The 27,297-nt window shown below is 50.3% G+C and overlaps 2 protein-coding genes across 2 annotated transcripts in view; one reads left to right on the top strand and one right to left on the bottom strand.

Moving 5' to 3' along the window:
* Window positions 1-15,826, top strand: part of LOC141053980 (uncharacterized) — a 46,485-nt gene extending 30,659 nt beyond the window's left edge. Inside the window, exons 2-3 of the mRNA XM_073551127.1 lie at window positions 9,943-10,951; window positions 11,077-15,826. Coding sequence (XP_073407228.1) covers window positions 9,943-10,951; window positions 11,077-11,175 — 1,108 coding nt within the window. The 3' untranslated portion in view covers window positions 11,176-15,826. The remainder of the gene's footprint in view (window positions 1-9,942; window positions 10,952-11,076) is intronic.
* LOC141053953 (uncharacterized) overlaps window positions 1-27,297 on the bottom strand; it is a 357,992-nt gene that overhangs the window by 71,642 nt on the left and 259,053 nt on the right. The gene's annotated exons all lie outside the window — the stretch shown is intronic.

Below are 27,297 nucleotides of genomic sequence, written 5' to 3'. Positions count from 1 at the left end.
GCAAAACACTTTTCTCGTTTAAGGCAGACAGAACTAGTATGAGAGGCGTCCCCACCGAAAAAACACAGCTTATTACGCCTTCTAAACTCCTGACGTTGCAACCTAGACACATTGCATAGGTTCAGACATGGGCGGACATACCGTCTGTTCAACCGGTGCACTGCACCGGGGCCCAGAGCCTCTAGGGGGCCCCTGAAGGGCGGCTAATGATGAGGGCAATCTGGCCGTTTTCTCCGGGCCCGAGGCTCCGGGAGGCTCCTGGCCAGATTGCCCTCATGTGTAGCGGCGGCCAGGGAGCGATCCAAGCAGCTCCACTGCCTGCAAGAGGGAATAGCAGGAGCGGAGCTGCAAGGACCCGTCCTGCTTCCTGTCTCTGACTGACACAGAGAGTAGCACGCCGCTGAATGACGTCATCATTCAGCGGCCGCTGCAGTGTCAGAGCGAGGAAGCACGGGCAATGCTGCGGACAGGTGAGAGGTGGTGTCTGTGTGTATATGTATGTGTCTGTGTAAGTCTGTGTGTGTGTATGTATGTCTGTGTGTGTGTGTATGTATGTCTATGTGTGTATGTATGTCTGTGTGTGTATGTATGTCTGTGTGTGTATGTATGTCTGTGTATGTATGTATGTATGTATGTGTGTGTATGTATGTCTGTGTATGTATGTATGTATGTCTGTGTGTGTATAGGTTAGCCTGGCCCTGGAGGAGATGGGGACATGAGGAGAAGACCGTGATGGGGAGAGAAGGCCATGATGCCTGGGGTGATGGGAGAAGGCCATGAGGGGGTAATGGGAGAAGGCCATGAGGGGGTGATGGGAGAAGGCCATGACGGGGTAATGGGAGAAGGCCATGACGGGCTAATGGGAGAAGGTCATGATGGGGGTGATGGAGAGAAGGCAATGATGGGAGTGATGGAGAGACGGCAGTGATGGGGTGATGGAGAAGGCAATGATGGGGAGAAGGGAGTGATGGGGAGAAGGCAATGATGGGAGTGATGGAGTGATAGAGAAGGCAAGGATGGGGGTGATGGAGCAGGCAATGATGGGAGTGATGGGGTGATGGAGCTGGCAATGATGGGAGTGATGGGGAGAAGGTAGTGATGGGGTGATGGAGCAGGCAATGATGGGAGTGATGGGGTGATGGAGCAGGCAATGATGGGGGTGATGGAGCAGACAATGATGGGAGTGATGGGGTGATGGAGCAGGCAATGATGGGAGTGATGGGGTGATGGAGCAGGCAATGATGGGGGTGATGGGGAGAAGGCAATGATGGGGTGATGGAGCAGGCAATGATGGGAGTGATTATATGATGGAGCAGGCAATGATGGGAGTGATGGGGAGAAGGCAGTGATGGGGTGATGGAGCAGGCAATGATGGGAGTGATGGGGTGATGGAGCAGGCAATGATGGGAGTGATGGGGTGATGGAGCAGGCAATGATGGGAGTGATGGGGTGAAGGCGAAGGCAATGATGGAGTGATGGAGAGGGCAATGATGGGGTGGTGGGGGAAAAAGTAATGATGATGGGGTGGTGGGGGAGAATGCAATGAAGGTGGTGGTGGAAAGGGCATGGTGGAGGAGGAGGAGGAAATGATGGAGGTGGTGGAATGGGCAATGATGGGAGTGGTGGGGTAGAAAGGAAAGATAGTCGTGGGGGAGAAGACAATTATGGAGGTGGTGAAGAGGGCAATGATGGGGTGGGGGAGAGGACAATAATGGGATGCGAGTGGAGGAGGACAATGAGGGGTGTGGGGGATTGGGATGGGAAGAAGGGGAACTTATAATGGCCTTAGGAACAGGGGAAGGTGGAGGAAGACATTATTATAGCTTATTATGTCTAACACAGTCCCTTATTAGATAGTGTACTCACTATGTCTAACACAGTTCCTTAGTATATAGTGTACTCACTTTGTCTATCACAGTCCCTTAGTATATAGTGTACTCACTAATTCTGTATAACACCATCCTTAGTTACATAGTTTCCTCTTTTATTATGTATAACACCATCCCTTATTACGTACCATCCTCTCTAGTTATATATGGTGCCGTCCCTTATTATATAGCTTCCTCTGCTGTTATGTATAGTGCTGTCTCATACATAGTGTATTCTTGCTAATTTTGTTATTTACAGTGCCCTCTTTTATTACATAGTCCCCTCTCTTTTTAGATATAAAATGACTGCTGATCGAGGAGCCAGTGACCAAACTACCAGTCCATCAGCTCCTCCATTAGAAAGGAAGCTTTCCCATGCTTAATCAGCGATCATTGCATTATACAGCTAACAAGACAGGACGGTATGTAATAAAAAACAGGGCTCTATATAATCCGATATGTAAGGGACGGTACTGTACATAACAAGAGAGGGCACTGTGTAAGGGACAGCAATATACATAATAAAGGAGACTATGTAATATATATACATGTATGTGTGTGTGTGGCTATATAATATCTATCTATATATATATATCTAATATATAAAGCTCAAGTGTGTGTGTGTATGTATGTCCATGTCCGGGATTGGCATCCGCACCGTCGCAGCTACAGCCACAAAATTTGGCAAAGTCACACGTCTGGGCCCCGAGAGCGTCCTAGGCTATGTTGTGAGGTGAAATTTTAACCCCGCGCGTTCCAATTCACCAAACAATTTTGCCCCTACCTACATAAGGGGGAAACAGTGTGTGTGTATCAAGCCCCGCCCCTCATTATGATGTCATAATGGTTGACTATGGGATGGAGGATGTGTGATGGGTATATGGGCACTGGACTATGGGATGGAGGATATGTATGATGGGTATATGGGCACGGGACTATGGGATGGAGGATGTGTGATGGGTATATGGGCACTGGACTATGGGATGGAGGATATGTATGACGGGTATATGGGCACGGGACTATGGGATGGCGGATGTGTGATGGGTATATGGGCACTGGACTATGGGATGGAGGATGTGTGATGGGTATATGGGCACTGGACTATGGGATGGAGGATAAGTATGACGGGTATATGGGCATGGGACTATGGGATGGCGGATATGTATGATGGGTATATGGGCACGGGACTATGGGATGGCAGATATGTATGATGGGTATATGGGCACTGGACTATGGGATGGAGGATGTGTGATGGGTATATGGGCACTGGACTATGGGATGGAGGATGTGTGATGGGTATATGGGCACTGGACTATGGGATGGAGGATGTATGATGGGTATATGGGCACGGGACTATGGGATGGAGGATGTGTGATGGGTATATGGGCACTGGACTATGGGATGGAGGATATGTGTGATGGGTATATGGGCACGGGACTATGGGATGGCGGATGTGTGATGGGTATATGGGCACTGGACTATGGGATGGAGGATGTGTGATGGGTATATGGGCACTGGACTATGGGATGGAGGATAAGTATGACGGGTATATGGGCATGGGACTATGGGATGGCGGATATGTATGATGGGTATATGGGCACGGGACTATGGGATGGCAGATATGTATGATGGGTATATGGGCACTGGACTATGGGATGGAGGATAAGTATGACGGGTATATGGGCACTGGACTATGGGGTGGAGGATATGTATGATGGGTATATGGGCACTGGACTATGGGGTGGAGGATATGTATGACAGGTATATGGGCACGGGACAATGGGATGGCGGATATGTATGACGGGTATATGGGCATGGGACTATGGGATGGCGGATATGTATGATGGGTATATGGGCACTGGACTATGGGGTGGAGGATATGTATGACAGGTATATGGGCACGGGACAATGGGATGGCGGATATGTGTGATGGGTATATGGGCACGGGACTATGGGATGGAGGATATGTACATTATGATGGGTATATGGGACTGCGGAGAAGCAGCTTGGTATACATTTTTTTGCAAAAAACGTATCGACTAAATACCCTGTATTTGTTATCTGGCACTTGCTGATTACTGTCATATATTTTACTGCAGAGTATTTTTGTTGTGTCTCAGTTAGTGGGTGGTGTGAACGTTGTCTTACCGACTTGTTCATATTTGTGCATGTCACATGTGTTTTTAATCCGTTTTTTCCTTCCTAGCATGGTTTGAGAGACCCCACCCCTCTCTTGTGTGGCATGCACAAAAGAGCTTTCTTGCACCAGCATCCAGCCAATACAACTGAACGCATTGACGAGCGCTCCTTCTCCCATCATCTCCCTCTCAGCATCTGATGCAGACACTGACAGTGGGTGCAATGATGTCACTGCCTGGCGCCCGCTGTCAGGAGAAGAGCAGGAGATAAGAGCAGCGCAGGAGGTTGGAGGAAGAGAGGTATTTTTTTTTTTATGGAGGTGCATTATAATACAAAGGCTGCCTATGGGGGGGCCTTACATTACAGTCTGCCTATGGGGGGTGCTGCCTTACATTACAGACTGCCTATGGGGGGGGTGCTGCCTAACATTACAGTCTGCCTATGGGGGGGGTGCTGCCTAACATTACAGACTGCCTATGGGGGGGGGGCTGCCTTACATTACAGACTGCCTATGGGGGGGGGCTGCTGCCTAACATTACAGTCTGCCTATGGGGGGTGCTGCCTTACCTAACAGACTGCCAACGGGGGGGTGCTGCCTTACATTACAGTCTGCCTAAGGGGGTGGGTGCTGCCTAACATTACAGTCTGCCTATGGGGAGTGCTGCCTTACATTACAGACTGCCTATGGAGGGGGGGTGCTGCCTAACATTACAGTCTGCCTATAGGGGGGTGCTGCCTTACATTACAGACTGCCTACGGGGGGTGCTGCCTTACATTACAGTCTGCCTACGGGGGGTGGTGCCTTACATTACAGTCTGCCTATGGAGGGGGGGTGCTGCCTAACATTACAGTCTGCCTATAGGGGGGTGCTGCCTTACATTACAGACTGCCTACGGGGGGTGCTGCCTTACATTACAGACTGCCTATGGAGGGGGGGTGCTGCCTAACATTACAGTCTGCCTATAGGGGGGTGCTGCCTAACATTACAGTCTGCCTATAGGGGGGTGCTGCCTTACATTACAGTCTGCCTACGGGGGGTGCTGCCTTACATTACAGTCTGCCTATGGAGGGGGGGTGCTGCCTAACATTACAGTCTGCCTATAGGGGGGTGCTGCCTTACATTACAGACTGCCTACGGGGGGTGCTGCCTTACATTACAGACTGCCTATGGAGGGGGGGTGCTGCCTAACATTACAGTCTGCCTATAGGGGGGTGCTGCCTAACATTACAGTCTGCCTATAGGGGGGTGCTGCCTTACATTACAGACTGCCTACGGGGGGTGGTGCCTTATATTTCAGTCTGCCTATGGGGGGGTGCTGCCTTACATTAGTCTGCCTATGGGGGGGTGCTGCCTTACATTAGTCTGCCTATGGGGAGGTGCTGCCTTATATTTCAGTCTGCCTACGGGGGGCCATTTGGCATAAGTTCCGTTGTTTTGGGGATTTCCGTACTTCTCCCAAGGGTGGGGGCCACTTCATAAGTGGAGGAAGATCTCTGGACAATATACTGGGCCTGAATTAATAAATCCAAAATGGAGTCTCCCTCATCCCTCACAACTGCAGAGAAAGGTGGAGAGACAGACCCCAAAAGACTGCAGAGAAAGGGGGAGAGACAGACCCCTAAAAGACTGCAGAGAAAGGTGGAGAGACAGATCCCAAAAGACTGCAGAGAAAGGTGGAGAGACAGACCCCAAAAGATTGCAGAGAAAGGTGGAGAGACAGACACCAAAAGACTGCAGAGAAAAGTGGGAGAGACGGACCCAAAAAGACTGCAGAGAAAGGTGGGAGAGACAGACCCCAAAAGATTGCAGAGAAAGGTGGAGAGACAGACACCAAAAGACTGCAGAGAAAAGTGGGAGAGACGGACCCAAAAAGACTGCAGAGAAAGGTGGGAGAGACAGACCCCAAAAGACTGCAGAGAAAAGTGGAGAGACAGACACCAAAAGACTGCAGAGAAAGGTGGGAGAGACAGACCCCAAAAGAACTGCAGAGAAAAGAGGGAGAGAGACCCCACAAGACTGCAGAGAAAGAAGGAAGAGACAGATGCCAAAAAACTGCAGAGAAAGGGGGAGAGACAGACCCCAAAAGACTGCAGAGAAAGGTGGGAGAGACAGACCCCAAAAGACTGCAGAGAAAGGTGGGAGAGACAGACCCCAAAAGACTCCAGAGTCAGGCTGTGTGCACACGATGCAGATTTGCAGCGGTTCCGCAGCGGATTTTACCGCGCAGAAACGTTGCATTTCTGCATTGTGATGTACAGTAGCCTTAAAATCAATGTAAAAAAAAAACCGCTGTGCAGACGCTGCAGATTTTTCCGCGATACAAAATCCGCAGCATGTTACTTCTTTTGTGCGGTTTTCCATCTCCCCTGTCACCAAATCCGCAGGGGGAAAACCGCATCAAAAATGGAAGAAATCCGCAGGGCCAAAAAGCACGTGTGCACTCAGCCTCAGGTGGAGAGACAGACCCCAAAAGACTGCAGAGAAATGTGGAGAGACAGACCCCAAAAGACTGCAGAGAAAGGAGAGACAGACCCCAAAAGGTGGACAGACAGGCCTAAAAGACTCCAGAGAAAGGAGAGACAGACTCCAAAAGACTGCAGAGAAAGGAGAGACAGACCCCAAAAGACTGCAGAGAAAGGAGAGACAGACCCCAAACTGGGGAGAGACAGACCCCAAAAGAAGATGAGAGACAGACCCCAAAAGACTTCAGCAAAAGGGGAGAGACAGACCCCAAAAGACTGCAGAGAAAGGGGGAGAGACAGACCCCAAATGACTGCAAAGGAAGGTGGAGAGACAGACCCCAAAAGACTGCAGAGAAAGGAGAGACAGACCCCAAAAGACTGCAGAGAAAGGAGAGACAGACCCAAAAAGACTGCAGAGAAAGGTGGGAGAGACAGACCCCAAAAGACTGCAGAGAAAGGTGGGAGAGACAGACCCCAAAAGATTGCAGAGAAAGGTGGAGAGACAGACACCAAAAGACTGCAGAGAAAGGTGGGAGAGACGGACCCAAAAAGACTGCAGAGAAAGGTGGGAGAGACAGACCCCAAAAGACTGCAGAGAAAAGAGGGAGAGAGACCCCTCAAGACTGCAGAGAAAGAAGGAAGAGACAGATGCCAAAAAACTGCAGAGAAAGGGGGAGAGACAGACCCCAAAAGACTGCAGAGAAAGGTGGGAGAGACAGACCCCAAAAGATTGCAGAGAAAAGAGGGAGAGAGATCCCACAAGACTGCAGAGAAGGTGGAGAGACAGACCCCAAAAGACTGCAGAGAAAGGTGGAGAGACAGACCCCAAAAGACTGCAGAGAAAGGTGGGAGAGACAGAGCCCAAAAGATTGCAGAGAAAGGTGGAGAGACAGACACCAAAAGACTGCAGAGAAAGGTGGGAGAGACGGACCCAAAAAGACTGCAGAGAAAGGTGGGAGAGACAGACCCCAAAAGACTGCAGAGAAAAGAGGGAGAGAGACCCCACAAGACAGAAGAGAAAGAAGGAAGAGAGACCCCACAAGACTGCAGAGAAAGGTGGGAGAGACAGACCACAAAAGACTGCAGAGAAAAGAGAGAGAGACCACACAAGACTGCAGAGAAAGAAGGAAGAGACAGACGCCAAAAGACTGCAGAGAAAGGGGGAGAGACAGACCCCAAAAGACTGCAGAGAAAGGTGGGAGAGACAGACCCCAAAAGATTGCAGAGAAAAGAGGGAGAGCGATCCCACAAGACTGCAGAGAAAGGTGGAGAGACAGACCACAAAAGACTGCAGAGAAAAGAGAGAGAGACCCCACAAGACTGCAGAGAAAGAAGGAAGAGACAGACGCCAAAAGACTGCAGAGAAAGGGGGAGAGACAGACCCCAAAAGACTGCAGAGAAAGGTGGGAGAGACAGACCCCAAAAGACTGCAGAGAAAGGTGGGAGAGACAGACCCCAAAAGACTCAAGAAAAAGGTGGAGAGACAGACCCCAAAAGACTGCAGAGAAAAGTGGCGAGACAGACCCCAAAAGACTCCAGAGAAAGGTGGATAGACGGACCCCAAAAGACTGCAGAGAAAGGTGGAGAGATAGCCCCCAAAAGACTGCAGAGAAAGGAGAGACAGACCCCAAAAGACTGCAGAGTAAGAAGAGACCGACTCCAAAAGACTGCAGAGAAAGGTGGAGAGACAGACCCCAAGAAAAAGACTGCAGGGAAAGGTGGAGAGACAGACCCCACAAGACTGCAGAGAAAGTGGGAGAGACAGACCCCAAAAGACTGCAGGCAAAGTTGGGAGAGACAGACCTCAAAAGACTGCAGGGAAAGGTGGAGAGACAGACCCCACAAGACTGCAGAGAAAGGAGAGACAGACCCCAAAAGACTGCAGAGAAAGGAGAGACAGACCCCAAAAGACTGCAGAGAAATGTGGGAGAGACAGATGCCAAAAGATTGCAGAGAAAGGTGGGCGAGACAGACCCCAAAAGACTGCAGAGAAAGGTGAGAGACAGACCCCTATAGACTGCAGGGAAAGGTGGAGAGACAGACCCCTATAGACTGCCGAGAAAGGAGGGAGAGACAGACCTCAAAAGACTGCAGAGGAAGGTGGAGACAGACCACAAAAGACTGCAGAGAAAGGGGGAGAGACAGACCCCAAAAGACTGCATAGGAAGGTGGAGAGACAGACCTCAAAAGACTGCAGAGCAAGGTGGGAGAGACAGACCTCAAAAGACTGCAGAGAAAGGGGGAGAGACAGACCCCAAAAGACTGCAGAGAAAGGTGGGAGAGACAGACCCCAAAAGACTCCAGAGTCAGGCTGTGTGCACACGATGCAGATTTGCAGCGGTTCCGCAGCGGATTTTACCGCGCAGAAACGTTGCATTTCTGCATTGTGATGTACAGTAGCCTTAAAATCAATGTAAAAAAAAAACCGCTGTGCAGACGCTGCGGATTTTTCCGCGATACAAAATCCGCAGCATGTTACTTCTTTTGTGCGGTTTTCCATCTCCCCTGTCACCAAATCCGCAGGGGGAAAACCGCATCAAAAATGGAAGAAATCCGCAGGGCCAAAAAGCACGTGTGCACTCAGCCTCAGGTGGAGAGACAGACCCCAAAAGACTGCAGAGAAATGTGGAGAGACAGACCCCAAAAGACTGCAGAGAAAGGAGAGACAGACCCCAAAAGGTGGACAGACAGGCCTAAAAGACTCCAGAGAAAGGAGAGACAGACCCCAAACTGGGGAGAGACAGACCCCAAAAGAAGATGAGAGACAGACCCCAAAAGACTTCAGCAAAAGGGGAGAGACAGACCCCAAAAGACTGCAGAGAAAGGGGGAGAGACAGACCCCAAAAGACTGCAAAGGAAGGTGGAGAGACAGACCCCAAAAGACTGCAGAGAAAGGAGAGACAGACCCCAAAAGACTGCAGAGAAAGGAGAGACAGACCCAAAAAGACTGCAGAGAAAGGTGGGAGAGACAGACCCCAAAAGACTGCAGAGAAAGGTGGGAGAGACAGACCCCAAAAGATTGCAGAGAAAGGTGGAGAGACAGACACCAAAAGACTGCAGAGAAAGGTGGGAGAGACGGACCCAAAAAGACTGCAGAGAAAGGTGGGAGAGACAGACCCCAAAAGACTGCAGAGAAAAGAAGGAGAGAGACCCCACAAGACTGCAAAGAAGGAAGAGACAGATGCCAAAAAACTGCAGAGAAAGGGGGAGAGACAGACCCCAAAAGACTGCAGAGAAAGGTGGGAGAGACAGACCCCAAAAGATTGCAGAGAAAAGAGGGAGAGAGATCCCACAAGACTGCAGAGAAGGTGGAGAGACAGACCCCAAAAGACTGCAGAGAAAGGTGGAGAGACAGACCCCAAAAGACTGCAGAGAAAGGTGGGAGAGACAGACCCCAAAAGATTGCAGAGAAAGGTGGAGAGACAGACACCAAAAGACTGCAGAGAAAGGTGGGAGAGACGGACCCCAAAAGACTGCAGAGAAAAGAGGGAGAGAGACCCCACAAGACTGAAGAGAAAGAAGGAAGAGACAGATGCCAAAAGACTGCAGAGAAAGGGGGAGAGACAGACCCCAAAAGACTGCAGAGAAAGGTGGGAGAGACAGACCCCAAAAGATTGCAGAGAAAAGAGGGAGAGAGATCCCACAAGACTGCAGAGAAGGTGGAGAGACAGACCCCAAAAGACTGCAGGGAAAGGGGGAGAGACAGACCCCAAAAGACTGCAGAGAAAGGTGGGAGAGACAGACCCCAAAAGATTGCAGAGAAAAGAGGGAGAGAGATCCCACAAGACTGCAGAGAAAGGTGGAGAGACAGACCCCAAAAGACTGCAGAGAAAGGTGGGAGAGACAGACCACAAAAGACTCCAGAGAAAGGAGAGACAGACCCCAAAAGACTGCAGAGAAAGGAGAGACAGACTCCAAAAGACTGCAGAGAAAGGTGGGAGAGACAGACCCCAAAAGACTGCAGAGAAAAGAGGGAGAGAGACCCCACAAGACTGAAGAGAAAGAAGGAAGAGACAGATGCCAAAAGACTGCAGAGAAAGGGGGAGAGACAGACCCCAAAAGACTGCAGAGAAAGGTGGGAGAGACAGACCCCAAAAGATTGCAGAGAAAAGAGGGAGAGAGATCCCACAAGACTGCAGAGAAGGTGGAGAGACAGACCCCAAAAGACTGCAGGGAAAGGGGGAGAGACAGACCCCAAAAGACTGCAGAGAAAGGTGGGAGAGACAGACCCCAAAAGATTGCAGAGAAAAGAGGGAGAGAGATCCCACAAGACTGCAGAGAAAGGTGGAGAGACAGACCCCAAAAGACTGCAGAGAAAGGTGGGAGAGACAGACCACAAAAGACTCCAGAGAAAGGAGAGACAGACCCCAAAAGACTCCAGAGAAAGGAGAGACAGACCCCAAAAGACTGCAGAGAAAGGAGAGACAGACTCCAAAAGACTGCAGAGAAAGGTGGAGAGACAGACCCCAGAAGACTGCAGGGTAAGGTGGTCCTATGAAGTACTGACTAAGGGGCTGAATACTAATGCACGGCACAATGTTCGGGTTTATAGTTGTAGAATAATTCTTAATCCTTCCTGTATTATTTCCTTTTCTTTGTATCATAGAAAATCCCAATAGAATCCATAGAGGTTTGTGGGTGTAATGTGAGAGCTGAGGAGAAGTTCCCGGGGAATGAAGACTTTTTCAAGGCGCCTGTCCAGTAACTCTCGGCCCTTCTATAGACAGAGGACGAGGCTCGCACTGATCCTGGGGACCGTCCTCCTCCGGAGCCTCCTCAGCAGAAGACATGGCACCCGGGGCACAGACTACAAGCCAGTGTGGATGGCGGCTCCATAGTGACTGTGTGGACAGAGGTCAGCGCCACCAGACAGAGCGACATCAGCTGTGCAGACAGTGAGAGGAACACAACCGCAGGAAGGGAAGGCGAGCAGTGTGAGAAGCCGCACCGTGAGAACACTCACCAAGCCCTGACGCCGGAAGACAAGTGGTCGGGGGCTCAGAAGAGAGGCCTGGAGGTAGGAACACAAGGCCAAACTGAGGGGGAAGGGGCCACTAGACAGAGAGGGGCGTGAGCCGAGCCTGGGAGACCCCCGGCCATGACATCACCAGCCCCGGCCATAGGACTCTCCTCAGCACCTCAGGACCCGGTCAGTGCTGCTCATAGGGCGACTGACGCCGCGGCAGCCATGTTGGATAAGGGAACACTGCCCTGAGCCAGCAGCAGTGCTGAGGTAAAATGTTCACACAGAGGCGACAACAACACCAGCAATATAAGAAAACGGCGTCCACAGTGATATGGAAGGACAGAAATGATACAATCCACACACGAAACCGCCAAATCGCCCCAATACGGCCATTCAGCGACACACAAAGAAGTCGCAGCTCTCAGAAGGAGGCGGCGGAGAAACTCATTGATTTTTGCAAAATATGATTTTAATGTGTAAAAGTAGCAAAGCGTAAAAAGATATAAATGTTTTACCGCTACAATCATACTGACCCGAAGAATAAATCGCTGTCGTCACTTTTACCGCAAAATAACATATAAAAACAATAAATGAGTTTCTGTTTTGCATTTGATAAATCTGAAGAAAAAGCGATCACTAAATATTATCCCCCGAAACAGTCACAAGAAATCTCCAACAAAAGTGACAGCTCTCCGAGCATGTCTAGTGTGTGACAGCAGCAAAACATAGAAGCCATAGACATCCAGCATCGCTGTAATCACAGCACCCCGAAGAATATATCCGCCTCATCTCTGACACCGCACGAGGAGCGGCGTAACGATAAGAGCTAATCTTCTACTGCACTTTATTTGCTCATTTTACCTCCCAGAAACAGCGCTCCTTCCTTCTCAGCCCTGACGTGTGGCCCGGGCCGCCATCAGGGCATTACTGCCCTATCTGCTGTATGGGGCCTGATGAGCAGCGGCACACAGGGGAGCCCGCAGGGCCCCGTCTCTTGTGGTTCTGCTCACCAGGCCCCATCGTACACTAATGTGCTGTGCGCTGTGGGCCTGTGGTGCACACATCTGTGAGATTGGGGACCTCCAGAGTGAACCCTCAGGACTGCGACGACGAACCTCCCTCGGGCGAGCTGAACCAGGTGGACCACCCCCTATACAGGGAGTGTTAGGGGCAGACCCAAGGGAGACTATCGCCGCGGAAGCTGATACCTGGGAACAGGCGGGTAAGTAAGCAAGCAGGGAAATACAGGCGACCAGATGAGAGATGACGACGGCCACAGGGATGGTTGCTGAGACTGCAGGAATGGTGATGGACGGCAGACGAAACTGGCAATGGCGGCAGGCAGGAACCGGTACAGGACAGGACACCAGAGCAGGAGGACGGAAGCAGGAGCGGACTGGATCTAGGAGGGAACACAGGAAAGTCACAAACAGGCAGAACAGCGGAGACCACGGAGAGGTAGACAGCGCAGGAATGAAGAGGAACGCAGGAGCGCGTGGACCCGATACCACAAATGATAGTCAGGCAGTGAGCACAGGGTGAGACTGCCTGATATAGGACATGCTAGAGGACTTCCGGGTCAGAGTGCAGCTGAACCATGGGACCAGGAGATAGGATGCCAGGTCTAGGGGGCATATCTAACAGTACGCCTGTGTGCAGGAGCCGGCCGCCGGAGGGATGATTAACAGGTGCCAGCAGAGGGGGCGGAGCGAGAGGAGCGGACGCGCCGGAGAGGCCCAGATGGCATGGAGACAAGGGAGGCGGCGGGGACCGAAGGCGCCGCAAGCGATGGAGCTGCGGCATCGGCAGATGGAGAGCCCCGGGCAGAGGTAGCAGAGACAGCGGCGGTCGGGACAGCAGAGCGGACCAGAGCCGGAGAGGTCAGCGTGCCAGGCGCCGGGGAGGAGGTGAGCGTGACAGTACCCCCCTCCTTACGCCCCCTCTTCTTAAGACCGGAAAGGAATCTGGCCAAGATACGAGGAGCCTGAATGTTTTCCCGAGGCTCCCAAGATCTCTCCTCTGGACTGAAACCCTTCCAATCAATTAAGAAGAGGGTCTTACCTCTGGACTTTTTCATTGCGAGAATGTCTTTGACTTCAAAGACATCTTGTGCAGATACAGGCGGAGGAGGACAGCCGGTGGTGGGGTGAAAGCGGTTAAGTACGACAGGCTTTAAGAGAGAGACATGAAAATAATTTGGAATCCTGAGCGAAGCGGGAAGTTTCAGCTTGTAGGCCACATCGTTGATACGGGCCGAGACTTCAAACGGACCTATATACCGAGGACCCAGTTTATACGAGGGTTGCTTCAGGCGGACGAACTTAGAAGACAGCCATACTTTATCTCCGGGCTGGTACCGTGGGGAATCCAGGCGTCTCTTATCGGCATGTCTCTTGATCCGGCCTTGAGCCTGATCAAGCGCGGTTTTGGTCTGCCAGACCCTGGAGAACTCGGTCAGAAGATCGGCCGCCGGCACACCCGAGACAGGACGTATCGGCAAAGGAACACCTGGATTTTGCCCGTAGACAATAAAGAAGGGTGACTTGGAGGAGGACTCACTGTAGTGATTGTTGTAGGTGAATTCGGCCCATGAGAGCATGTTGGACCAGTCGTTCCGGTGAGCATTGGAAAAATGCCAGAGATAGGTCACGAGAATTTGATTTGTTCGTTCTGCCTGGCCGTTAGTCTGAGGATGGTAGGAAGAGGAGAAATCCAACGTTACCTCCATCATACGGCATACGGCCCTCCAAAACTGCGAGGTGAACTGCACCCCTCTGTCGGAAACGATATGCTTGGGGAAGCCATGAATCCGGAAGATATGGGTGACGAAAATCCTTGCTAATTCTGGTGCGGAGGGTAACCCTGGCAACGGAATAAAGTGGGCCATTTTGGAAAATCGATCCACCACAACTAAGATGACGGTGTGACCAGAAGATCGTGGCAGTTCAGTTACAAAGTCCATTGCGATGTGTCACCATGGGACGGAAGGAATCGGAAGCGGGTGCAAGAGACCAGACGGTAGATGCCGAGGAACTTTGTTTCTGGCACATGACGGGCAGGAGGCGATAAAACTTCGGACATCCTGAAGAAGAGATGGCCACCAGTAAAAACGAGAGATGAGAAGGAGTGTCTTCTTGAGACCCACATGGCCGGCCAGCTTGGAGGCATGACCCCAGCGTAACACTCGCTTTCTCTCGCTCTCTTGCACAAAGGTCTTACCGGGCGGCAAAGAAGTCAGGTTAATGGGTGCAATCATGATGACTTTACCAGGATCTACGATGTGTGATTGCTCTTCCTCAGTATCGGAGACCAGAAAAGACCTGGATAGCGCGTCAGCTTTCAGATTCTTGTCACCGGGACGGAAATGAAGCTCAAAATCGAACCGGGCAAAGAACAGCGACCATCTGGCTTGTCGGGGGTTAAGTCTTTGTGCTGACTGGATGTATGCCAGATTCTTGTGGTCGGTGTAGATTTTAAACGGATGAACAGCTCCTTCCAGGAGATACCGCCACTCCTCCAAAGCCAATTTGATGGCGATTAGCTCTCTGTCACCAATAGTGTAGTTTCTCTCGGCGGTGGAAAACATTTTAGAGAAAAAACTGCAGGTGAGTAGCCGGCCGGAGGAAGATTTCTGGGAAAGAACTGCCCCGGCTCCTATGGCTGACGCGTCCACCTCGAGAATGAATGGTTTGTTAATTTCAGGACGATGTAGGACGGGAGCGGAAGCGAAAGCTTGTCTCAAAGACAGAAAAGCATCCTTGGCCTCCGAGGACCAGAGGTGAGGGTTGGCTCCTTTACGGGTCAAGGCGGAGATAGGAGCGGTCAGAGAAGAAAAGTGTGGGATGAATTGCCGGTAATAATTAGCAAACCCAAGGAATCGTTGGATCGCCTTGACTCCCTGAGGACGCGGCCATTTGAGCACGGCGGACACTTTTTCAGGGTCCATGCGGAGACCCGAGTCGGAAATGATGTATCCCAAGAATGGCAGGGACGACTGCTCGAAGGCGCATTTCTCGAGTTTGGCGTAGAGACGCTGCTCTCTTAAGCGTAGTAAGACTTGGCGAACGTCTTTTCTGTGGGAAGCCAGGTCCGCGGAGAACACAAGGATATCGTCCAAATACACCACCACACAGGAGTAGAAAAAGTCTCGAAAGACGTTGTTGACAAACTCCTGGAATACCGCGGGAGCATTGCACAGGCCAAAGGGCATGACTAAATATTCATAGTGGCCGTCTCGGGTATTGAAGGCGGTCTTCCATTCATCTCCGGGGCGAATGCGGATCAGATTATACGCCCCTCGGAGATCCAGTTTAGTGAAGACTCGTGCTCCCCGTAGACGGTCGAATAGCTCCGGAATGAGAGGCAACGGATATTTGTTTTTGATGGTGATATCGTTGAGACCCCGGTAATCAATGCAGGGACGAAGGGAACCATCCTTCTTCCTGACGAAAAAGAACCCTGCTCCTGCCGGTGAAGATGATTTGCGAATGAAACCTCTGGCCAGGTTCTCTTGGATGTATTCGGTCATAGCCTGGGTCTCGGAGGGAGATAGAGGATAGATCCGACCACGGGGTGGAGTAGAGCCAGAGACCAGGTCGTTCGGGCAATCATAGGGCCGATGCGGGGGCAGAACCTCCGCCCCCTTCTTGCTGAAGACGTCCGCGAAGGCCCAATAGGCCAAAGGTAATCCTGTAGGGACTAGAGCGGAAGGCATGACGTTCTTCGGTTGAACGGCAGACAGACATTCGGCTTGACACGACTGTCCCCAACGCAGGATGTCTCCAGAGCGCCAATCCACAACAGGCTCATGAGTCCTTAACCAGGGCAGGCTCAAGAGGATGGTGTGAGATAACGAAGGCAGAACATAAAAGACTATCCTCTCTCGGTGTAAGGCTCCAATCTGCAGTTCCACTTCTTCAGTGACCTGAGTGACGGACATCCGCAGGGGTCGACCGTCGACCGAAGCAATCTGCCGAGGAGTCTCCAGGGATCGGTCAGGGATCCGAAGTCTTTTAACCGCCTCAAACTGAATAAAATTGCCGGCAGCACCCGAATCAATGTAGGCCCACTCAGAAGATCGTTTGGAGCCTACATGCAAAAGAACGGAAAGAATCAGGGGTAGAGAGGAATCACAATCACCTAGGGAGGCCTCTCTTACCTGACCTAGGCGGAGGCGTTTCCCAGGCGTATGGGACATGAACGGAGGAAGTGGGATGCACTCCCACAATAGAAACAGAGCCCCTGATCAATCCTCTCTCTCCGACGCTCCTCCACCAGCTTGAGATGATCCACTTGCATGGTTCCGGTGCAGAAGCCGTCGAGGACGTCACTGAGTGGGAGCGGGGTGGTCTACGAGCGGCTGGCAGGATGCGAGGCCTCCTCTCTCTAGCAGCCTCTCGGGATCGCTCCTGAAAGCGGAGGTCGATACGGGTGGCCAAGGAGATCAAATCCTCCAAGGAGGCTGGAGTATCTCGTCCCGCCAGCTCGTCTTTGATTCGGCCAGAGAGCCCCCGCCAAAAAGCCCCTAACAAGGCCTCGTTATTCCACCCCAGTTCAGAGGATAGGGTGCGAAAGCGTATGGCGTACTGGCCTACCGAGAGAGTGCCCTGTTGGAGATTAAACAACGCTTCGGTAGTGGAGGCCAAACATCCCGGTTCATCAAACACCTTCCGAAAGGTGTCTAAAAAATTGGAGATTTGGGAGACAATGGGATCGTCTCGCTCCCAGAGAGGATTTACCCAAGCTAGAGCCTCCCCCTCCAAATGAGATACAACAAAGGCCACCTTGGCCCGATCCGTAGGGTACTGCGGGTAAGACAGCTCGAAGTTGAGCAGGCATTGGTTTAGGAACCCTCTGCATAATTTGGGATCCCCATTATACCGTGGAGGTCTCGCCAGACGGGGTGGGGGGTTGCCGCCTGGACCGGAGCAGAGGCTGCGGACTGGAGGGCCAGGAGACGGTTATCCACCGAGGCCATATAATTTAAAATATGTGCCTGAGTGTCGCGCTGCTGAGCGAGCTCCCTCTGGAGACCCGCCATTTGGGAGGCGCTGGTGGGATCTGAGGACCGAAGGGAGGACAGACGAGACTCCATAGACTTGAGGAAGGACATTATCCTCATCTGATTCTCTCGTAGGAACAGTAGTTCCTTTTGGGTCGGGGTCGGGGTACCAGTGGGGTCCATGGCCTGACTATACTGTGAGATTGGGGGACCTCCGGAGTGAACCCTCAGGACCGCGATGACGAACCTCCCTCGGGCGAGCTGAACCAGGTGGACCACCCCCTATACAGGGAGCGTTAGGGGCAGACCCAAGGAAGACTATCGCCGCGGAAGCTGATACCTAGGAACAACCGGGTAAGTAAGCAAGCAGGGAAATACAGACGACCAGATGAGAGATGACGACGGCCACAGGGATGGTTGCTGAGACTGCGGTAATGGTGATGGACGGCAGACGAGACTGGCAATGGCGGCAGGCAGGAACCGGTACAGGACAGGACACCGGAGCAGGAGGACGGAAGCAGGAGCGGACTGGATCTAGGAGGGAACACAGGAAAGTCACAAACAGGAAGAACAGCAGAGGCCACGGAGAGGTAGACAGCGCAGGAACGAAGAGGAACGCAGGAGCGCGTGGACCCGATACCACAAATGATAGGCAGTGAGCAGAGGGTGAGACTGCCTGATATAGGACATGCTAGAGGACTTCCGGGTCAGAGTGCAGCTGAACCATGGGACCAGGAGATAGGATGCCAGGTCTAGGGGGCGTATCTAACAGTACGCCTGTGTGAAGGAGCAGGAGCCGGCCGCCAGAGGGATGATTGACAGGTGCCAGCAGAGGGGGCGGAGCGAGAGGAGCGGACGCGCTGGAGAGGCCCAGACGGCATGGAGACACGGGAGGCGGCGGGGACCGAAGGCGCCGCAAGCGGTGGAGCTGCGGCATCGGCAGATGGAGAGCCCCGGGCAGAGGTAGCAGAGACAGCGGCGGTCGGGACAGCGGCCGCAGACGCCGCAGAGCAGACCAGAGCCAGAGAGGTGAGCATGCCAGGTGCCGGGGAGGAGGTGAGCGTGACAACATCGGTGTCGGAGCCCGGGAGCTTTCTCGGAATTGTGCACGGCCATCATTCCCTGACAGCTGCGCAGCTCCGACTGCGTCCGCCCACCCTGGACTGCCGCGTACCCGATAGCGTCATCACATACGCGCCGACATGTATGAGTACACTGTGACCAGAAATGGAGCTGTGCCTGCGTGTGTGCGGGTGTCTGTGGGTGTGTGTCTGCATGTGTGCAGGTGTCTGCATGTGTGTGTGGGTGTCTGCATGTGTGTGCGGGTGTCTTTGTGCAGGTGTCTGTGTGTGTTGGTGTCTGTGTGTGGTCTGTGTGCGTGAGGGTGTCTGCGTGTGTGTGCAGGTGTCTACGTGTGTGCGGATGTCTGCGTGTGTGCTGGTGTCTGCATTTGTGTGCGGGTGTCTGTGTGTGCGGGTGTCTACGTATGCATGCGATTGTGTGCAGGTGTCTGCGTGTGTGCAGGTGTCTGCGGGTGTGTGCGTGTGTGTGCCGGTGTCTGTGTGCGTGCGGGTGTCTGCGTGTGTGCAGGTGTCTGCGTGTGCGCTGGTGTCTGGGTGTCTGTGTGTGTGTGTGCAGGTGTCTGCGTCGTGTGTGCGGGTGTTTGTGTGTGCGGGTGTCTACGTGTGCTTGCGGGTGTCTGCGTGTTTGTGCAGGTTTTTGTGTGTGCGAGTATGTGCTGGTGTCTGTGTGTGTGTGCTGGTGTCTGTGTGTGCGGGTCTCTGTGTGTGTGCGGGTGTCTGTGTGTGTGCAGGTGAGTGCGTGCTGGTGTCTGCAGATGTGTGCGGGTGTCTGCGTGTGCGGTAACGCTAATGCCGGTACTGTCGGTCACAGCGCTGCGGGATCATGCTGGCAGATGTCAGGGTGATTCCGCAGCTGACTGTGACCCGCAGAGGTGAAGCAGGCATGTCCCTCATGAGACTACTGCTCCCATCCGGCTATGTCTGGTGTCACTGATAACAGTGACAGCAGGTGCCGCTGATGGGAGAGTAGTATCATCTGCCGGCGCCTGTGCTCACTGTTAAAAAATAAAAGTAAAATTACATACATATTCATTATTCACATAATACATACATCTTGATCTATAATACATACATATTCACATAGAAATTAAAACCCATTATACTCACCGCACACCAAATCCCCGACGCCCTCTTCTAGAAATAATGTATAATGATAAACCAACACGTACTTGCTGTCCACCATAGTCCAAGGTAACCCAGATTGTCCCACAGCGATCTCACGTGTAGAACAGTCACATCGGTAGATGTGACCGCTCTACCTGGTCGCCGGAGATACACTGACAGGAGATAATCACCCCCATGTTGTATCAGCTGATCGGCTCCGTGCTGTCACGGCACCGCTGCATGGGAAAGTTCTTATACAGCGGTAGTGCCGTAAAGGGAGAGCACCGTAGTGGTGAACTCTGGTGAACTCAGTGCAGCTCCGTGATACACTGACATGAGGTAATATCTCCCCCAGTGTATCACCGGAGGTCGGGTAGAGCGGTCACATCTCCCGATGTGACTGTGTAGTGACCCAGTCCAGAGTGTGTCTGTCCCTTTAAGTAATACTGAATTGTGAGTAGCTTCTGTACACTACTGCTCACTCTCTAACTGGCTCTCTACATTATTTGTGAGCTGTAATTCTCCATTTCTCGTCACCTTCATTTTAGATGCAATGCATTTCTCATTTGCTGTGTTCTGTCGCCATCTAAAGGTGAAACTGTACAATGACTGAATTATTGTTTTGTAAGGAGCTGAGATGTGAATTCGGTCTCCTATTGGCCAGCTCCTAGTCACATGGTCAATAGGAGCTGTTTTTCCAGGCAAGTGTAGGATGTTCTTTAGTCTGAGGGATGCCATCAGGGAGAGCAGAACAAACGTGGAGGAGGTTTTTACCTCAAGATCTCCTGCAGGCGTAAAAGCCTGAGTTCCCTCTAACCTGTACAGACATCATTCTATTTCTGACAGGATTCACCACATCTAAAGTATTTATGACTGGATTCACCACATCGAAAAAGTATGACTGGATTCACCACATCTAAAGTATTGCTGACAGGATTCACCACATCTAAAGTATTCCTGACAGGATTCACCACATGTATTTCTGACTGGATTCACCACAGTTTTTACATTCACCTATAAGTACTTGTGCACGTGCCGTGACACACTGTGGAGATAACCCCAAATACAGGTCTGTAACCTCTAATTGCTGCGTCTACCTCCCACTGTAAAATACCAAAATACATTATCCAGTGCTCTTAAAGCTCCAGACCCCAATCACATCTCAGCATGTACCGTATATACTCGAGAATAAGCCAACCTGAGTATAAGCCGACCCCCCTAATTTTGCCACAAAAAACTGGGAAAACTTATTGACTCAAGTATAAGCCTAGGGTGGGAAATGCTCCATAGATTATTCCCCCATATGGTGTCCCCAGAAGAAGCTCCATAGGCTCCATAGATTGTTCCCCCATATGCTGCCCGCTTAAGAAGCTCCATAAATTATTCCCCCATATGGTGTCCCAGAAGAAGCGCCATAGATTATTCCCCCATATGGTGTCCCCAGAAGAAGCTCCATAGATTATTCCCCCATATGGTGTCCCCAGAAGAAGCTCCATAGATTATTCCCCCATATGCTGCCCCCATAAGAAGCTCCATAGATTATTCCCCCATATGCTGCCCCCATAAGATGCTTAATAGATTATGCCCCCATGTGCTGCTGCTGCTGGTGCTGCATGTAAAAATTAAAATAATGACATACTCACCTCTCCGTCGCTGGGTGTCAGGTGCCGGTGTCACTGCTGGCACCTGAGATACTCGCCTCTCTTGCGTCCATGGCTGCTCATCGCTATCTGCCACGTCATCGGTCAGTGACGTTCAGATTGCAGGGGGCGCGGCGCGCACTAACCACGTCACTGCGCCCTCTGCTGTCTGAAGTCACTGACAGATGACAGACAGCAGCAAGCAGCCATGGACGCAGGACAGGTGAGTATCGCTATACTTACCCGTCCTGATGCTGTCTCTTGAGCCCCCAGCTTCTCCGCGCTCTCTCTTTCTGCCTTCAGCGGTCATGTGATACCGCTCATTAAAACTCATGAATATGCGCATATGTAAAGTTTGGGCAGAAAAACAGAGAATTTTTGGATGTAAAAATCGATATTGTAGATGGTAATATGATCACCAAGGTACATAGAAAACCAACCGCGACTAATTCACTCCTACACTTTAATAGTGCACACCCCATGCATACTAAAGAAGGGCTTCCTTTCAGTCAGATGGTTAGATTAAGGAAACTGAACAATAATGATGACATCTGTAATAAACAAATTGAGGAATTAAAAACACGATTGTTGAGGAGAGGTTATCCTATTGGTGTTGTAAATGAAGCTCACGAACGAGTCAAAGCCATTTCACAAAGTGATTTATTAAAAAGGGTCACCAGACGTCACAAAAAACAAATGAATAGTGAAATAAATCCACAAAAGAGATTTTTCTTTAGCTTTAAACATAGCTCCATCGACAGGATTATACACACAGCCATTAGAAAAAATTGGCATGTTTTACGCTCTGACAAAGATTTGAATGAAATTAGTACTTTGGCTCCGCAATTTGCATATAAATGCACTCATAATATAGCTGATCTTCTAGTACATAATCGTTTGCTCCCCCTTGATAAAAATTGGTTACAAAAAAATTCACGAAAGGGAATTTTAAATGCGGTAATTGTAATTAAAGTCATTTACATATGACTTCCAATCCTCTAAAAATCGGACCTGTTCAGCATTGGGTAAAAGATTTTCTTTCTTGTAAAAGTAAATTTGTGGTATATGTCTTGTTTTGTCCTTGTTTATTTTTTTACATAGGAAAAACTATTAGACCACTTGCAACAAGATTTCCTGAACATTATCATTCTATTAGTACAGGAAAAAGGTCTTTCCCCTTGATAAAACATATGCAAGAAAAACACAACTCCAACCCTGAATTATTACGCTTTGCTGGTTTAGAAATGGTAAAATTTCCACCACAAGGTGGTAATCATAATAAACTCTTGATGAGACAAGAAGCCAGATGGATAATTAAATTAAAAGCGCAGGATCCAATAGGACTGAATGATAGGTTGGATTTGTCTATCTGTAAAGAAAAAAAATGAAAAAAATTCTTAAAAAAAATTTTTTTTGCTTCATCGCAAAAAGAATTTTTGGAAAAGATAAGAAGAAAATAGGTTGTTGTGATCCTTTCATTACTTTTTTAATCAGCATGAAGATGTAATTATGTCACTTGTTTTTAATGTGAAAATGTTTGTTCATGATTTTAACCATTCACTTGCTGTTAGTCATATACCTATTTAAGGAAATTACATCACGAAATTACACACCTGGACCTGTTGAAGCGTCTGTGTACGCGAAACGGCTGTCGTCCTCTTTTTCTCCCCGCATGCCTCATGTTACCTGCCTGTCCTTTATTGTGTGACCTTTAATGGTTGAATAAAGAAACACTACACTGCAAATTGGGTGAGTGCCGCATCTTTGTTTCTTCGTTCATATACTTTATATGTTTTTTCTGATGCAGAGCACCGTTATCCCTAGCAGCATGCTGCATACTGTGTGCCTGTGGTTGATCCAGAGCTGGTTGCTGGTGGATTGATGCCTTGGTGCCGTTCACCTGTGTGTTCTCTGGATTGAAAGTCCTGACATTGTTGTAAAGGCCGGGGTCACAGTAGAGAGGAATACGGACGAGTGAGAGGCATTAAAAGCCGCATTACACACGGACCAATGATTCCCTATGGGGTAGCTCCCAACAGCCATATATTTCTCATCCGTATTCTACGGTCCGTGCCAATCGCAGCATGCTGTGATTGTCAGCGTACTACGCCCGTAATACACCAATGCAAGTCTATGGGTGCGCAAAAAATACAGATTACACACGGACCACACATGTGACTTGCAAGAAATACGCACCCGGTGTCCTTTAGAAAAGCCGGCAATTCAGTGCGCGATACAGTAAACTCACACTGTCAGTTTTAATAAAGAAACGAAAGAATAGATATATACACATAGAATGAATATATATATATATATATATATATATATATATGCATTCTATGTGTCTATATCTATTCTTTGGTTTCTGTTAGAAACCCTGTCATAGGGCTCCATTATATGTCCATTTTGCAAGCCTGCGAGAAAATCTCGCCATACGGATTGCATACGGATGCCATACGGATTATATACGGATGCTGACATGCGCAAAATACGCGACCACACTTTGCTTACGGATGACATACGGAGCACTATTTAGGGGTCATTCATCCGTATTACGCATGTAAAATATGGACCGTATTTTGCGTCGGTTAGTGTGACCCCGGCCTAACAGTCGATCTACCAGTCTCTGGAAAGTAGCGGGGGCAGTTTTCATCCCAAAGGGCATTCCCAGGAACTCAAAAAGCTCAAATGGAGTAATGAAGGCCGAGCGCTCCCGAGCGTCCTCCGTTAGGGGTATCTGCCAGTACCCCTTGCTCAAGTCTAACATGGTCACAAATTGGGCACTGGCCAGACGATCCAATAGATCATCAATCCTGGGCATGGGATAAGCATCACTCTTGGTGGCATCATTTAATCATCTGTAATCAACGCAGAATCGTGTTGTACCATCCTTCTTGGGGACCAGGACGATAGGAGAGGCCCAAGAACTGTGAGATGGCTGAATAACTCCCAGTCATTTCATCTCCAGTTTGTTCTTTATCATGCCTTGAACAGCCTCTGGAACCCGGTAGGCAGCCTGCTGGATGGGGTGTTTTCCGGGGGTTTCCACATGGTGGCTGGTGAGAGTAGTCTTCCCCGGCTTTGAGGAGAAAGCTGCAGCCCTCGGCCTTATTACGGCAACAATATCGTCCTTTTGTATATCCGATAAATGGGAGCCCAGGGGCACTTGTTCCAGTGATCCTCCCGCTTGGGCAACCTTGAGGAGATCGGGGAGATACTCGGCGGCGGTGGTATCACTAGGGGGTGGCAGACAGCTAGAACAGGCAGAGATCGGTCGTGGTAGTCTTTTCAGCATGTTAAAGTGGACGGTTTTCTGTCGTCGACCACTAGAGTCCAGGGCAATAACATTCTGTCATTAATTTTCTTGACAACCCGATAAGGGCCTTCCCACACTGCTTGAAGCTTGTTGGCAGGGGAAGCAGTAATCATGAGCACTTGCTGTCCTTCCATAAATTCCCGGGTCCTGGCATTACGGTCATACCAGGTTTTTTGTCTGGACTGGACCATTCGTTGATGTTCTTTAGCGAAGGTAGCTAGCTGGGCGAGACGGTCTCTGAGTTCTAGAACATAGGGAATGATGGGCATTCCAGTATCTGAGATGTCTCCCTCCAAATGTTCTTTTAGAAGAGTGAGAGGCCAACGGACCTTCCGGCTAAACAGTAGTTCAAAGGGAGAGAACCCTGTGGACTCTTGGTAGACCCCAGACTAAAAAGCAGGTACTTACATTTTTAGGAACTGCTGGTTACTATCGCAAACTTGTTTCTAATTTCAGCACCTTGGCCAAGCCCCTAACCGACCTGACCCGCAAGAACATGCCTAGGAATGTGACATGGACGACTGCATGCGAGGATGCCTTTTCAGTGTTAAAGACCGCCCTCGTCACTGCTCCTGTCTTGGCTGCCCCGGATTATAAGCGCAGGTTCCTCGTGCAGACAGATGCATCCACCTTTGGGATTGGGGCAGTACTTAGCCAAGTGAACGCCGCCGGAGAAGCACATCCTGTTGCTTTTGCCAGTCGGAAACTACTGGATCGGGAAGTTGCCTATGCCACTATTGAAAAGGAGTGCCTTGCCATCGTATGGGCGCTAAAAAAATTGCAGCCATACTTGTATTGCAGAGACTTTACAATTCTTACAGACCACAACCCCCTCACATGGCTGAACCACGTATCAGGGGACAATGGAAGATTGCTGCAGTGGAGCTTGTCCTTACAACCCTTCAGCTTCTCCATCCAATACAAGCGGAGAAGCCAACACCAGAACGCAGATGGTCTGTGTTGACAAGAAGAACCATAGGCTCCCCAGGCCGACCTACCCCTGCCACTGTACAAGGAACTATAAATGGTTGAGCAATGTGGACTAGAGTGAGCAGGCCAGAGGTCTGTGTAGACCTCATAGTATGCTCACTTATTATTGGGGGGAGAGGTTGTGATGGTGTGATAGGCTATGTGGATATCATTTTGTGTATATTTCTATTTCACTTATTTTCATAGTGTTTTTCCTGTATGTCTATATCCTGACTGTGGGTCTTGATGACCCCCTGTAATTCTTTAATCCCCAAGGCTCCTTTGTTCTCCTCTGGGAGGCCTGGAAACCGCCCCAACCTGTTTGACTACCCCTGGACACAAGGAAGGGGTTGGGGAGAACAGGAGCTGGAGAAGTCAGTTCCTGTGTGGAGTGGATTGTGTAAAGACTGCACTTCAGAGAAAAGGACCCAGTGTATCCTCTGGTGCTAGAGTTTTGGAATCTCGTCTCCCTGGACATTTTATCCTGTTACTGGACTACGTCCTTGTTCTGGACTATTGTATCCTCAGTGTGGTGAATTGTTTATGGACCTTCTAATTTTGCCTGTAATAAAGGTCTTGGGTTTGTTCACCCTTCCCTCGCTCTGTTGATTGTGTGGTATCGGAGAAGAACCCCGTGACAGCCATATAGGCCGAAACGTTTTGTACAGACTGCATTAATAAAAATTTGTCTTCTAATTAAGGACATCTTAAGTTGAGTGGCAAGTTATTTTCACTATTTCTTAGACTTTAAAGCTCTAGCCTTGCGGGTAGTGGGTAATGACTCACCTTGTCCCAGCTATGCTCCTGCTCCTTGTTCTCTAGACCTGGCTGCCGGAATATCGACCGTATCTCCACCTTCACATGCTCAATTTATGCAGGTCACACGGTACGTGCCAGCCCCTACTCTCGGTCATACTCCTATTACCACAGATGCACTTGTCCAAGTCCTTGACTCTGTATACTAAGCCTTAAAGGAACTAAAAGCCAATCCCATGCACCACGTGAGTAATCCGTAAGTCGGGCAGTGTCCCCAAAACTACGTTCTAGTCGCCCAGGTGTTGGAGGGCTTCCATCTGGAGACTGTGCCTACTGTACTTATTGTGAGTGTCATGGGCACTATAAGTATCAATGCTATAGGTTAAACGGGTCACCCCTGAGGCCGAGGGCCGCCCCTCAGGAGGTGAATCCAAAGGCCCAGAGGGACAGTCACAATGGGTCTCCCGATTTGTCTTCAAATGCCCGTATATAACCATATGGATTGATGGTGTACCTTTGGAAGCTTTGTTAGACACTGGTTCACAAGTTACCACCATTGACCACCGAACTTTTGAGAAGAATTGGGACTATGATATTCTGAATCCAGTGGACAAAGCGAAGTTACGTGTGATTGCAAGTAATGGTCAGTCTGTTCCCCAGCTAAGCTACTGGGAACCCATCATTCAAATTGGGGATCGTAAGTTACCAGGTCAAGGTGTACTGAGGCTAAGGGAGATACAACAGCAGTAGTGCTAGGCATGAATGTTATGCATCATGTGTTTCCTGAATTGCTCGCTACCTTGCATGCTTCTCTCCCTTGTGCTTCTCCCCCTTACAGGAAAGCTGTTCAACGGACCATCAAAGTGCTCTGTGCCCAACAGAAGTTTGCCAACTGTAAAGGTGAGATCTGCCGTGTGTGTATCACTGACCACGACCAGTTGCCTTGTCGGCCAACAGCGAGACTTTAGTCTGGTGCCGAGCCCGACCAGGAAT

This window comes from Dendrobates tinctorius, unplaced genomic scaffold (genome assembly GCF_039654945.1).
Source record: "Dendrobates tinctorius isolate UK_male_01 unplaced genomic scaffold, ASM3965494v1 ptg000173l, whole genome shotgun sequence".
In the NCBI taxonomy this organism is placed as follows: domain Eukaryota; kingdom Metazoa; phylum Chordata; class Amphibia; order Anura; family Dendrobatidae; genus Dendrobates; species Dendrobates tinctorius.
Note: the sequence above shows the minus strand (reverse complement) of the source record. Positions and strands in the feature narration are given on the sequence as shown.